At 34.2% G+C, this 16,120-nt stretch overlaps 1 protein-coding gene across 1 annotated transcript; it reads right to left on the bottom strand.

The window, feature by feature from the left end:
- Window positions 1–1,470: 1,470 nt before the first annotated feature.
- Window positions 1,471–14,670, bottom strand: LOC112728397 (protein HUA2-LIKE 3). The gene is made up of 17 exons (XM_025778509.3): window positions 14,180–14,670; window positions 13,173–13,249; window positions 8,871–10,910; window positions 8,146–8,602; window positions 7,086–7,194; window positions 6,861–6,973; window positions 6,584–6,771; window positions 6,024–6,483; window positions 5,481–5,916; window positions 5,200–5,367; window positions 5,055–5,076; window positions 3,277–3,355; window positions 3,005–3,081; window positions 2,853–2,914; window positions 2,623–2,741; window positions 2,358–2,528; window positions 1,471–1,818 (listed from the first exon to the last, which is right to left on the bottom strand). The coding sequence occupies exons 1-17, from the start codon at window positions 14,300–14,302 to the stop codon at window positions 1,774–1,776; spliced, it is 4,746 nt and encodes a 1,581-aa protein (XP_025634294.2). The 5' UTR covers window positions 14,303–14,670; the 3' UTR covers window positions 1,471–1,773.
- Window positions 14,671–16,120: the final 1,450 nt, after the last annotated feature.

Raw genomic sequence — 16,120 nt, 5'->3', positions numbered from 1 at the left:
TCCACACAATCCGTCTCACAAATAACATCTCGTTGACCCACATCCCAAGCTAAGAGATATCCTCTCCAAATAGCAAATAATTCTCCTTGAAGAATACTATTACTCTCAATCATTCCCAAACACCCCCTTTGCCAGCTCCCATTACAATCTCTAATAACACAAGCAAAACCAACACTATCACCCGAACCAAAATAACTAGCATCACAATTAATCTTAAAAGTACCAATGGATGGGGGATTCCAAAAACCATTTAGAGTAGAGGGAAGGGACATACGTTGTAATTCAAAAATATTTCTAAGCTCCTTTTCTGAAATTAATGCCAGACAAATGACTTTTTCCGGAGGCCAAGTTTCATGGGGATTAAAGATGTCGTTATTCCTTGCTCGCCATATCCACCAAAGTCCCGAAAAGAACTTGAACGGGCGCTCTCTGCTATGATACAAGAACCAGTTCTTCAAATCCAAAGGATGACAAGGAATATATTGATCAATATGATATACTTGTCATTAATAAATAATTATTTATTTTCATTCTTATGATGCTAATATTTGAACTTGTTACGTCCTTAAAAAATTGGTATGATAAGTTACAAGCTAAATAAAATTTGTTTTTATTTTTGAAGATTTTTTCTGCTTAAAAGTAGCTATCATGCCTTTTATTTTTGGAGCAACAAGCATTCTTTGATATCCTTGTCTTAATAGAAATTGAAGTAAAAAAGAAAAAGAAAGAAGAGATAAGATGTTTGTGGTTGAAGTGTGTGACTATGTACCCTACATGCCGGATCAAACTTCAACGGTTGTATGCTAAAGTTTGAACTTTGATCACTTCCAATATTATTATTGTATCAAAAAAGATTGTCTTCATTGAACACTAAGATTGATAGATAGCTATGAAAAAACACCATTTTCTTTAGACACAACAAAGCAAAACAAAAATAATTGAGTGCACTAATTCATGTAACCATGATGCTGTCCATGCCTTCATTCAAATTGGTCTTAGATATCTAAGGAAAATTTGTGAGGGATTATGATGCCACATTGCCACTATAAGAAATATCATCATGAGACATTATTTGATCATAAAATAAGTTACGATAACGATTTTTGTTAACATTGTAAGTATGAAGAGTAGTGTATAAAATTAGTCCCACATTAAAAAAAATAAAAAAAATGAGTAATTTATAAGATGAGAGATTCCTTAATTAATTATCTTAAGGTTTTCAGTTAGATGTGGTATTTTTTCATAGGTATTAAAAAAAAAAAGCATAAAAAAAGATATTAGGGAAGAAAAAAGTTCCTAAAATGTTCACCATGTCAAGTTATTTTTAATTTTGTTAACCTAACAATATATAATTATATATTTAATCTATACAAAGCTAATTTATACATTGATTCCATAATAAAAAAAAAGTTGACTATTTTTTATCCATGGAAATAAACTACTGTATGTTCTTGATAGCAAGGACATAAATACATACATAATTTTATATAAAATTATTTTACATTGACACTGAATACAAATTAAATCCAGAAATAAAGAAATGAACAAAATGAACATAATGAAATTGATGATTATTTTCCATGGAATAATAATCAACAAGTTCAAATAATACCCAGCTTTTCTTTGATGGGAATTATTAATAAATTAATTAAGGACATAATTTTGATTCATTATCAAATTAAACAGATACAGAAACATGGAAGACAACATATTTATCTAAAACATTAGGATGTCTTCGTCATCATCACTGCCAATTATTTGCATTTGAAGTAACTAGAAACCTTTTGGAACCAACCCCAATGCCTTCTGAATGTCCATCTGTCAAGTAAGAAAAACAACTTATGTAAATTATTTTCACATGGTAATTTGCATATATAATACATGATTTTGTTAGTACAAAATTTCATCTAATCATAAGCTTTTTCATATAGATTTTTTGATATTGTATCAAATACTTTGGTTAATATATAGTCATTTGTAATTAAGTTTAGTAAAGTTTTTAACTTCATAAAAAAAAAAAAAACTCCTACAATATTACCATGTAATCATATGTAAACATACATCTATATACTATATAGTTAAGTGTATGCATATTTTTCCATAAATATGCTAACAAATGTCAATATTCAGTTCTAATATATAAGATAACAAAATATATATATATTTATATAAAAAATCAGCCACTAAATCAGTTATTATGTATTTATATATAAATATATTTAATATATATTTTATATCTTAATATATAATTTATACGAATAATTGATTTAGTTGTCAATATTTTGTATATAGGAAGCAGGATTGATATAATAATATAATATAATATAATATAAGATAATGAGAGGAAATATATATACTTCAAGGGCAAGTGGTGGGGTGGTAGGGCTATAACGCCTGAGAACTTGGCCATCTTCATCAACTAAGAACTTTGTGAAATTCCATTTAATTCTTGATGATCCCATGCTTCCTGTTTTCTGTGATTTCAAGAATTTATATATTGGTTCTGTCTCTGCTCCATTCACACGCACCTACACATACATATAATTAATTCAATTCTTAATCAACAGGCTTATTGTTATAAGATTAATTATATTGTATTATTAAGGCTATTATGTTACATACCTTGCCTAAAATGGGAAAAGTAGCCTTATATCTTTCACAAGCAAAGGCTTCAGCTTCCTGGCTGGTTCCAGGCTCTTTATTCAAAAATTGATTGCATGGAAATGCCAATATCTCAAAACCTAACACATTATTTATTTAACAAATTTCATCAATCATTTTTCTCTCTTTTTTTACTACACTAATTAATAATATAATTTGGTTGAAAAATGAATTATTGGTAACATATATACCTTTGTCCTTGTATCTACTATGAAGCTGAGTTAACTGGGTATAATTTGCATTACCCAATGCACTGTTTAAAAAAAATGAAACGAGTTAACTGCAAATAATAATAATAATGATAATAATAACAACAAATTTGTTATAAGGAAAAGAGAATAACCATTTTGATGCAACATTAACTATAAGAAGAACTTTTCCTTTGAAGACCTTCAGGTTCATTTCTCTGCCCTTGGAATCCTGTGTGAAACAACACAAATATTAACTCTCTTAACAAATTTCCCACATAATTTTTTTATTGCAATTTCTAATTTCTAATTAATATAATTATTAGCAATTATAACAATGATAAAAGGGCATGTTAACATGCAAAATAATGATAATCCCATTATTTCAACTGAGACATTGAAATTAAAAACATTATACTATAACAACCTTCACTGTGAATTCATGGATTGATCTTGCTGTGACTTGTTGTGATTGAGAACCACCCATTATTTCTCTTGACCTTTTTCTTCAAGATGCAAATAACAATTTTCCTCAGCCTTGATTTCAATGCCAAAACTTTGTTCTTTCTCTTATTTATTTATTTATTTAATCTCAACTCTTCAATGTGATTCAATGATTTGGCTGCACAGCTTTTGAATCTGTTTGATTAAACTAATAAAACCAAACAACTATCCAATTTTTTTTTTTTTTTGGTTCTTAGTGTAATCGTTTTCTTACACGATTACAACTAAGATGTTTCTTCGTTATTGAAAGCATGTTTGTTTAAGTAATTTTCCTTGTTAAGTCACACCCTGGAATCATAACGTGGTTCTCTTGACCTTTTTAATTTTAGCTTTTTTATTGTTAAATTTTGTTAAGAATTCTAAAAAAATCTATTTATTGATTTTAACGTGTTTCTATTTATGTTATGTGCTGATTAGTGACTATTATAGGCAAACAACGTGTGCAATTAACCAATTTATAGAAGCATAGATGAAGAGGATGTAAATTACTCAACTAAAAAAAGAAAAGAAATGTATAGGAAAAATAGGAGACTGAAGTAATTGCAACAATTCTTGTGATTAGTTAAATTTTTTTTAAATAATTAATTTATGTTTGGAGCATTAACTTGAAATAATCAATTTTGTATGACTTGTATGAAAATGTTGCTTTTGTATAATAAATTACTAGAAAGGTCTAAAACGGTTTATTACTTTATTTATATTATTTAATACATAAGATAGTTGGCATTGATAAAAGTACCATAATATAACATTTCTTTTTCCATTATCAAGACCATTATTTTGCTTATATATAACATCATTGTTGGTTCTTTACACCCCCTTCAGGTAGCTGAACTAAAATATCTTCAAAAAGTTGTTTATAATCATAAACTTTTGTACTATCTAAATTAGAAATTACATTACATTGGAAAACATAGCACTTTTAACCGTCTCATTCTTCTTCTAACCATCACACGTTTTCTTGAACATGATAAAATATGACAAAGAAGGTACCCTTGATTATTATTGACAATGGCACTAAACATTCAAGTTAATAGATTTCCATCATGTAACATAAACAATATCGTTTTCATGGACAACGCGTTTTAATACAAGGGGGCCCAACGATAAAAGAGTTGGCTGCCAGTAACACAATCCATAAAGCATGAAGGTTTTATTTATGACCACCAAACAAAACATTTGCAACCAAACAATAAATACAAGTCTATAATTGAGTTGCCACGCGAAGCTTATCTTTTCTTAATCATGCAGAGAGAACCATTTCAAGGAACATCACAAGAAAATTATATTATAGATATAGATATTGATCTAACTTCTATAAGGGCTCCCATTAAATAAATTATAGAACTTTTGGGGCTAAAAAATTTGGGACTTTGACAACCTAAGTAGGTACAAACCCTCCAACAACTCTACAGTGACTGTTCCTGCCCTGCTATCTCTGCAGAAGAGGCTAAAATACATATATATACAAATCTAAGTTGGATCATTCACATATACATTGCAAATTCTGCTGAGAGTTCAAGGGAATATTGCATGTACAGAATGATGGGGGAAATAAACAAAGCCATAGCTAAGGCCAAAAAGTAGGTCACACCTTAAATTAAAAGGCAGTGAAATTTTAATCACAAGAAGGAAGGACAATTTGTGGATGACCATGTAAGTATACCGGATGGGGTTGATTTCTTGGTGACTTCAGATTACCTCGGCTGCCAAAAGCCTGGACCTGAAACAAAAATAATTAAATACATTTAGGCCTTAATATGTTAAATGAAACAGTAAATTGGGGTGAATTGAATAAAAAACAATTTCTTGTAGCAAAATATTCGAACAAGGACAGTGAACACACCTCTGTTTGTCACTGGAATAGCGTCCTCAAAGGGTGGTTTATAAGCCATGGAGTTCCTATGATTTATTGACCGGGGAGGAAATCTCCACCCATGGCCGGGTATTCTACTTGATTCACATGGATGACAACCGTACGGGGGAGGCGCCCCCTTGTCATGATAAGAAGGACCTATACAAGAAATTCAATTAATTTGACGGTAGAAGGCCGTGGCACATAGCCAGAAATCATGATAAATAAACAAACAATATCACCAAAATACTATCATTTATCGCAGTCTTTACCAGAATAAGGTGGAGGAACATCCCATCCCTCTCGGTAATCATATGGAGGTTGTTTCATTCTCTCATGATTATTATATAAGTTATCCCTCTCCATGTTCTGCATGAAGTGTGATCTATTAGAATATGCAGAGGGTGGTGGAAAATCCCTTTGGTGGTGGTGCTTCACATGCTGCTCGCCATGCACGAAAGAGAACTGATTGGATGGAACATGTTGTGGAGGCCTAATAGAGTATCCGTTGTGCATATTGTCTGAATGTCGAAAATTGTCAGGGGGTGGTACAGGATAACTGTTGAAGGAGCAATTAGAATCTGACATTGGTATTTCTCTACAATCAGAGACTTGATATTGCATTGCATCACTTATAGGCTGTCTACACCTTGGTGCAGCCAATGGCTGAGCCATAGAGTGGGGTGCGTTGTCTTTCTGCATCTGCATCTGCATATGAGCCAAAGTGCAAAAGGAAAATGTATACGAATTAGTTATTACTTCATGTGGCCCATAAATAAGATGGTACAATTCCATGTATAAAATGTAAAATATACCTGCGAATCTGCATACACTTTTGAATTCACTACTGTTCCATATGGATCTAAGGTAGATGAGACAGGATGTAGCATTGGAGGTGGCGGTGGCGGTAGTGGGGGTGGGGGTGGGGGAGGAGTGGATGGTGGTGGGGGTGGGAGAGACGGAGGCACATCCTGAGCTGGGGCAAAGGACGTGAGAGGATTCTCAAACTGAGTGGTATTTCCTGCTACCACACTACAAAATGAATTCATTTCAACATCACAAGACGGTGCCACATCTTCCATTTCAAGCTCACCATCAACATCTTCCAGGATATGCCTGTGTTTTTCAGCTGTAGAAGTCATTTCCTGTACTTCAGAATTATGCTCTGGTGTGACAGCCTCGAAGTTCCCTCCATCAGAATCACTCCCTTCATTTTCCTCCTCATCTTTAAGCATGCGAGGCATGCAGAATCCAGGTAGCTGAAAACTTGAGTTGCTACAAGATCAAATGGAAATTTAAGTAAATATACTCTTGAGTCCTCACAAGTATGCTAAAACAATAAAGTCAAACATTTTTATGCTAAACAAATTCAAACCTTCCATATTCGTCAACAAGCATACCCTCCATGTCTCTAATAGGGTCATCTAGGGCCCTCTCTGTTCTCAATGATCGTCGAGAGAATAGACCAGCAGGAGCTGAACTGCTATATGAGTCCAGTTCACGTATATGATGGCGAATAACAGACACAGGTAGGATTCTTCTCTCTAACCACACCTTTAAAACCTACACAAAGTCACAACTATGGTTAATAGAAAAGGGATGACCTCAAAACATGTAATATTAGAGCATATAAAGAGACTCCAATGCCTTGCCTTAAGACACTGTCTGCGATTCTCTTGTGCACTATTTCCAGGAGGAGCAGCAGCAGACAAAAGCCGTGCGAGGACTGCTTGGATAGCTGATGGATATACTCCACAAACATCACCTGCAAAATCAGACATAAGACATAATAAGTTAATAACTAAATATCAACTACATGGTTTCATCAGTTTCTTCCTTCTGAAACTTGGGAAAACTCAGAGCAATAAACAATGCACCTTTCAATCCTCGAGAAAATTGTGCAATAGAGTCAACAAGAAAAAACAAATCCACCCTCCTATGCAGGCTTGATTCAGTTTCTAGATTGTGGGCAAGAATCTCCATAACCTGGAATACACCCAGAAGAATTACATCAACACAATAAAAGTGGCAGCTTCTTGGTTAAGCTTTCAACCTATTTTGCGCATTATATATCATGCTCTTTGCTCTCTCATTTCTACCTAAAATTTCCAAAAGTCAAACGTAGAAACAGTCACAACCAAAATCTCTCTCATCCTTCGACCCATCCTGCATCTCTTCATTAAGTTTTAAGAGATGGCACAAAGTAATCAAAGACCATACTGAAGAACAAGGACATATGAAACAATGAACAATGAAGTTGATCCACCTATCCATACTTTCAGTATTCACACTGAAATCCCATCTTTGCCCAACTGCTAAAGCCAATACATCAAGGAAGTACTTCAACTACAGGAGAGGGAACAGAAAATATTATTAGTAGCCACTTAATCTAGATTTGTTTCCCGCTAACTGAAACAATAAGTTGTGCTAATTATCCATGTTCTTCACATCAATATCCCTTTTTACCTAATAGCTGAAGCCATTTCATACACCCTATCTAATTATCCATACATCTGTTTTTGGATAAGTGAACTTCTCCAACTCTTGTGTGCACTAAAATATTGAGATATTGGAAAGCTTTGCATTGTACATGTTCCATTAAAATTTTGTTTGTTCTTATTAAAGAGGATGCATTGTCCTCCCAGGTTTTCATATTATTCCTCTGTATAAAATCTTTTATCCAAAAACAAAAAGGGAAGCTGCATTTTTCTTTGGTTCAGGCATATGCATCTGATAGTTCAGATTACACAAACTCATTGGTCCAATAGAAACAAATGCAATGGCTAAATGGATGCAAATAAAATAGCAAGGTTAAATGGAAGACTAATATATATAGACTGAGAGGATAGAGTAACTGGCACTTCAAAAGTAAAATTAATCAACATAAAGTATTCACAACCTAATGATAACATTTTCAGGAGTAACAAAAAATATTACCTTATCTGCAATGCCAAACTTTGCACAGTCAATCGCTATGCGTGTAGCTCGACCAATACTGTCCTTTGTCCTTGTCAATGTCCCAAGGGTTGCTTCAAAGTACAACAAAGCAGCACGTCCTGCTTCAGTTGGCTTTCCCATAGAACTTGATTCTTGAGTTGCCACAAACCCATCTTTATCTACACCTATATGACTAGATATTGTTTGCTTCTGATGTAAATGTACATCTGGACTACAGCTTCCATTGTGAAGAATATTACTACTGTCTGATGTAGAAACATTGCATACTGACATATTTGGAGGTGATCCAGGTGGAATGCAATCACCCCCGTCAGTCAATGATGGGCTCAAATGTATGTCCAAAATAACCTTTTCACCCAAACAGCCATCAGATGTTGAAACAGAATTCATGTCCTCTTCTGCTCCTTTACAAGTTATCTCATTCGCAGCCTCACTCCTGAAATTAAAGGATAGACATCAAGTAAAATTGGGAGAAATGAAGCATCCATGGTTCATTCAAGAACCCCAACAAGTACTTGCAATGCATGATCTAAGTGAGGAAAACACAAGTTTCTTTTACTATATTCTGCGACAGTATCATAGCACTGAAGTTCAAAGCCAAAACTTTTAGTTACTATTAAGGCTACTGAAAATTTCCTCATTTCTACTCCATTTTTTGTTTGACAATACAGAAAAGAACTATAAAAAACCACGACGACGCTTACATATCATTTGATTTGTTGCAGTGAACAACTGCTGTCTTCAAGCACCCTTTATCCTCACAAACAGCGACCTCATTCTGCTGAAGCACTTCAACATTGCCTTCAGGTAAAGGAATACTTTTTTCATTGGAACATGCCATGGGATCAAGACTCAACCCATTATGTTCTGATCCATCAGAAGCATTATTTGGGTGACTTGACGTTTGGGTTTTGTCTTCATTTGGTGGTAATGATAAATTTGACGAGTCACAGTTGCTGCCAACTTCAAGATATTTTGAATCAAGATTAGGAGAAGTTTCCCTTTTGGATTCTGTTTCAGCAGTGTGGCAAACCACATAATTATTTGTATCATCAACAACTTGATATGAAGCAGGTGTATTGCCATCAGTCCCAGATTCATGTTGCCTGAACTTGGTCAACATCTTATCCACTTGTAATGATGCTTTATTCTCTGTTGAAATCAACGGATTTGAACTGGTTGAGATGCCATGCACATTAATTTCGGAAGAACCAATGCCACAACTATCCAAAGCTTTCAATCCTACATCATTATCTTCATGATTATTACTGGCGATACACGGAAACCTCTCAATAGAAGATACGCATGTAACACTAGATGTTATTATGGAAGATGACACTTCCATATGAGTTTGACCTTCAGCAACATTAGCTGACATGGCTTCTAAAGCCCGATGAAGGCGTTTCGATGGAGGTAAAGCAGCCTCACCATCCACAGAACACAGTGATTCTTCCTTCTTAGGATTACAAATCTGAGTCTCAAAACATGTAACTAATACTTTTGAAGGAGAAACATTATCCATAGCTCCATTTAATACAGATGAGTCTCCATCGGCAGGACTGTTCTCCCAATTTGAAGATGTGACCATCTGCTGTTGTGAATTAATATCTTCTTTACAGGTTTTTTCTTGAGCTCGAATAATGTTGCTGAATTCTACCTCTGTAGATGATAAGTTACTCATTCTCACTCTAGCTCGTTTCAAAAGGGGCAAGTGTTCATCTCCATCTTGCTCAATGCATTTCTCTTCTGAATTTCCACAAATATTTTGTGAAATTTGACTGGAATTCTGCACACTGCCAGCATTCTCCTCTACTCTACTGATCGGCTTGGCAGTATCATTGGTTTCCCTTTTCCTATTTGGTTTTCTTTTCTTCTTGTTAACTGCAGCCTTTGTATCAACATGTTCTTTGCTCAACCCAACTTCTGAGTATTCAGTAGCCTCAGATTTTTCATGTTTAAAATTTGATTCTATTGTACTGCCCTCATTCAGACTAAATGTCTCAGAATCAATTGTGAGGATTTCAGAATCATCATCCATGCTATCATTTGAGACTCGAGCAGATGAACCAAAATCATCACAGCTTGAAAGATCAGGTGATTTCCTGCTACATTTATTCCTTCTTGTGGGTGCACTCAGATCTGCATCAGCTGATAGATCATCAGCATGCTTTCCACCATCACTGCCATGCATTGCAGAGTTTTGAACCCGTGACAAGCTTCTGGACTTTCGTAAAGGTGCAAGACTTTGAGCTCCATTGCCCTGACAGTGCAAGTTGCCAGAAGATCTTTTTCGAGAGGAATAAGTAACAGTCTTTGATGATTTTCCAGCAACGGTATTATCAGTAGGATCCTCCAAGGATGCCACATTGCCACGAGACCCATCCTCCAATGCTGCAGCTGAATCATTCTCAGTGGCACAAGCCAGCTCATGTCTGTTGGTGACAGAATTTGATGATTTCATTGATAAATTAATAGCCAACTCAGGAGCATCTGTCTGATCCCTGGTGGACGAGTCATTCTGATCCTTGGCAGATGAATCAAGTGAATTTGAAACATTTGCATTAGCAAATTCAACATCAGACCTAGCTTCATCAAGTTGAGCCTCTTTCTTCAACCTATCATAAATATCAACAATCTCTCGTACAGCATGAACAAAGTCAGCACCCTTTCCGTGACGTTTGAGAATAAGAGACTGTTTTTTCTCCTCTGTAAATGGCTCGACATCAGCTGGATTGCAGAAAGCTCTATACAACAAAAGCCAATTCAAAACCTATACAACTTGCAAGTTGCAGTTACAGATATGTTTTTTGTACACATACATAAACACACAAGACTGAAAATTTGCATAATAAAAATATCATAACATAATAAAGAAGAGAGTAAACACTAAACAATAAGGTAGATTGCAATTTTAACAGCCTTAGGGGAGTTGTCAATAAGCAGATTTATGCAAGGAGAAAGAAAAAAAGGAACGGGCTTAGTGATACTAGCTGAGGAGAATGATATTAGTAAGTGAGCACATGCAGTTTAGACAGCAAATATTGTTACAAGAATTGGGGATACACATATTAGTAAAAGGGGACAAGGAAGAAGGTCAATTTGCAAGTGCAAGAGAAGTTTCAAGGAGGTTCTGGATTTATATACACCTTGATTATCAGAAAAGGCCCTATCTATTTTAGGCAATTGCATTATCCTCATTATGACTTGTCTCTCAAGTATATCCTTCCACTTGTTATCTATAACCACATTGATTATCAGAAAACGTCCTCCTTTTAGGCAATTGCATTACCCTCATTAGGACTTGTCTCTCAAGTATATCATTCCACTTCTTATCTATGTACAGTATACCACTAGGGATTGCCTATGATATGAAGGACAGACACACCACCTGCCTAACACAAATTGAACATGGATTGCTTGTTATACATACATCCAAAGACACACACATAAGAAAACTTTCTCCCTGCTTAGACATCCAACACAACTGGACACATCTCAAATTCAACATGGACAAGCCCAGAACACCACCAAGCACAAATAATGATATAATGCTACGCGTAGTCAGTATGAAAGGAGTTTTCTAAGAGACACAAAAGAACACGTAAATGTTATGACCAAAAGTCAACCAACTGAAAACTACTAATTAATGCCATCACCAAGTGGAAAACAAATACTAAAAAGGCATAGTAGTTATCACGCACAATGCCAGCATCCATGCCACCATGGCTCTTATCAGCCATGGCTCCATCATTGCGTCAAATATTCTATTGGCAATAATCGCAACTAAAATTGCGGCAAGGATTGGGGTATCTTCTGCACTAGTGTCCGCTGCACAGTGATGTGTCATGCCACACCATCTTGCATTGTCACCACATCCACCATAAGGGGTTGCCACGATAAAGTGTACATGTGTAATATATAGTATGGGTATGAGAGAGAGGTGGCATGAGAAAGTGTATTGGGGAGAAAAGTGAGGCACAATACCAAGGTCAGTTACCTATTTATTTATTTATTTTTTAATATTAAAACAGAAACCTAAGTGATACAACTATTTGAAATTTTTTAATTTCCATGAAAGTGTATGCTTAGTGGGCAAATGTGCTTAAAATAGGAAAAGTTACCACTAAAATAATTATAGAGATTATTTTGAATTTGTGAATATTTTTATGTATGTTATAATATTTTATTGCAAAGTAATTACCTATCTTTATGGCAATCCTGGCACCACACATCCCACTAGCCCCCTTTTCCAGGTGGGCACATTACACATTACACATTGACGATGTGTGATGGACTACCATGGCCATCACCCATATTCAAGAAGCCATAGATGAGTAGTGAGTATGAGCTTGAAACTACGTAATCAACAATTATGGGATGACACAACAAGCCTTGCCATTATATGTTTCTACATTTAATCCATATAAGTAAACCAGCAAGCGATAAGATAAAATGGATATTAAAATAATCACACATGCACATAAATATCATATAATCCTAGTGACCTTTACAACTATAAACACACTTGTAACCAGAACCATGTGTCAAAGTTAAACTACCTACAAATTTTATAACCACTACTAACCCAAACTGCATACCACCAAACTAGCTGAATGAAAGCATGTCTCCAAACCAACCACACAAGAAGGGAAATCAACTTGTCATGTGAGCTTCATAATATTCATGCATGCATAAGCTCTTAGAATGCTTGAAAATAAGGGGCATTAATTAATTAACACTGCGACCTAGCAACTTTGTTGACAATAACAAATCACTGAGGCATGAAAAAGAAGACCACACTCGATTCTTACTAGTTAGTGTCTTATCGAGAAGCCATCACAAGATTATGGACATCATAAATGTGTGTAAACCAAAACTTCAAGTTGCCTGGTAATGAAAGTTGAGCATGTATATCTGGTTTGATTCCTAAAGTTATACAACCCGCACCAATTGGCATATTAGCAGCAGTGTTAAGAAATCAAATAAACATGGGTCCGAGTACTTACATTTGTTGGGTTCCAAAGAAGTAAACAAGTACTTTCTTGCAATCAGCATTGTAACCCCACTTCTCTGGCTCACTCACCTGCCACCGACAAAGAACTCAATAAGTAAAATGAAACACACATTACATTGAATAAGGAGAAATAGACTTAAACAAATAAATATTAATGGAACTCGAAGAGTTAGCAAATTCTTTATTTTGTGTACCCAAAACCCCACTTTTCTCTTTCTTACTATACTAATTATTCCTGTTCTTTTACCCGGGGATGAAGCAGAAGTTGGGACAGTCAAGACTACGGTTGTTTCTGCCCATGGTTTATAGTTTCTACCATTCTCAATCGCCATTATTTTCCAAAAAGAAGGCAGTGCTCCCGGAAGTAATAAACAAACTAATTAACAACAACAGTGAAGCTTTTTCCAACTAAACAAGGTCAGCTACATTGATCAAACACTTATTCTTAGAAAACTGTTCATTCTTCCTATGACACAAAAGATGGGACAAACCAAAGGTACCTGGTTCAGCATATGCCATATGCTTTCTGGTTTCAACAATTCTCATTGCCATCACTCACTTAAAAAGGAGGTAGCCTCTCCATAGAAAGTAATAAATCAGCTAATTAAAAACAATAAGGCCAGCTACATGGATCAAACACCGACACTCAAAACATTCATTAATCAAAACAATCAAGAACACAATTTAAGATTTTAAAAGCATAAGGATCCCATTTGAGTTGTGCAGTAAATAATGAAATCCAGTTACAATAAGGCAAGTTTAAGCTAAAATCATGGCCACAAATGAACTTTTTCCAGCTGGAATCCAACCCCAAAGTCCAACTCTGAAACACCCCCCCCCCCAAAAAAAAAAAAAACAAAAATTAATAAAAAAATCCAAACCCCCCAAGAGAAAGTTCAGCATCACGCAATCCAATGACAGCTTCAACATAAAATTCAATTAAATAAAAAATATTGACAAAAAAATCGGGAAAAAAAAGGAAATGAGATAGATACACACCGTGGCAGGCCACGCAGGGAAGCCTTTAACCTTTGCGAGGACGAGATCGCCCACCTTCCATTGGCGGCGAGCGGCGGCGGCGGCGGACGCCTTGCTAACTCCCTTTCTCCGGCTGGGAGCCATTTCCAACAGAAGCCGGCGGTGTCAAATGAGTGAATTTCGGATGCGAATCGAATGAGGAATTTGGTGGAGAATGAAAGAAGGCACTGTTGAAGATTCAACGGAAGAATTGAAAGGCATTGAAACGGAAAAATTGAAGAGAAAAGAGTGTGTTGTGTGCTGTGCGGAGAAAGCAGAAGAAGAAACCCTAATTAGGAGAGAGAAAGCGGAGAGAGTTAGAAGAGAGATTTTTTGGAACACAACACAGTCACACACACAAGTGGTTTCGTTTTTTTTTACAACTTTTGCAGAGAGAGAGAGAGAGAGAGAGAGAGAGAGAGAGAGAGAAGAGAAAGTTAGTTAGGTGAGATGAGGTGGAAGCTAAGATGCGCACGGACACAGTTATGGGCTCTCATCAAAACTCTCGGTGAAGTTGGCTAACGTGCGCCCAGTGCTCTTTTTCAAAATTCAAACCCCTTTTTCATTTATAAAAAACGTTTCGCTAACTTATGCATCTAATAATATAGGTTAAATATATCATAAAAAAATATTTTATATGAATTATTATAAAAATTAATTTTTTTTCGTTTTTAATATATTGAATATATAAAAAAAATTAACAATTTTTTATTATTATACTTTAAAATGTGTTTTTAAAATACAAAGTAATTAATCTTATAAAAAATAATAAATAATACTCACTAAATTAATTATTCGTATATAATATATAATAAAATATAAATTAAAATAATAAAATAATATATTTATATATAAATAAATAATAATTAATTTTTTAATATGTATATAACATATTTATAAATAAATATATATTTTTTAAATATCTTAGAAGATTTATAATTTTAATAAAAAAAATTAACTAATTAATAATTATTAAGCAATTTACTTTATAATTTATAGTTTAAATTCGAGATACTCGTAGTTAGTTTTTATTCTTTCTCCAGAAAAAATAACATTACCCTAAAGGAATCTTTTTAAAGAAAAAGATCATGTATTAGATACAATCTTCAAATTAAAAAGAAAAAAAAAAGTTACCAACTACTGTATTTTGACACCTTTAATTAATAATGCAAAATTATTTTATAATAAACCAAATTAAAAATATAATTTTTAGAGTGATACACAATTTCTTAAGCTAGTAGAGTAGTAGCTAGTCCTTTCGTTTAGAACATGTCAATTGTCACTTAATATTTAACAATGCTAACAGTTAATTAACGACATGAATAGAAAGTTAATTAAAAAGCTAACTTGACTCTATCTTTCAGAAACTATCAAAGAGAGAGTGGTAAGTGTTTATGTATGCTTTTGACTTTTTGAGTGAATGATTATGATTCATGATGATGACGACGATTGTTTACTAGGAGCACGTGACTTGACTGGCCTAGATTTTTCAATTCATCGTTCTGGAAAGATTCACAGCTGTTTCTTCTTTTTTCTGTTTTTGGTAACGATTCTTTTTTTTATCAGTAATCGGAAACACTGGACTCAGACGTTTCAAGTTTGGGCCTTATTGGGCTCTTACTGGGCTATGAATCTTCACATACATCATGAAAGCAGTATACATGTAATACAACTATACAAGTAATGTCTAGACACTAAAACCTAGAAGAAAAAATATAAATTAGAATTTGAAAATTTAAATGAAATTATTTTTAAAAAAAAATATTATTAGAGTTTTAGTCTTTAGTTTTAGAAAATTTAATCTTCTCTATTTTCACTTTTTAAAAGTAATGGGAACTAAAATTTTATATTTTGAGATTAAAATTTTAATTTTAGTTTCTAATTACTAAATATAATATTGAGTCTTAGTCTTTTAATTTTAAT

This window comes from Arachis hypogaea, chromosome 12, assembly GCF_003086295.3.
Source record: "Arachis hypogaea cultivar Tifrunner chromosome 12, arahy.Tifrunner.gnm2.J5K5, whole genome shotgun sequence".
Taxonomy (NCBI): domain Eukaryota; kingdom Viridiplantae; phylum Streptophyta; class Magnoliopsida; order Fabales; family Fabaceae; genus Arachis; species Arachis hypogaea.
Note: the sequence above shows the minus strand (reverse complement) of the source record. Positions and strands in the feature narration are given on the sequence as shown.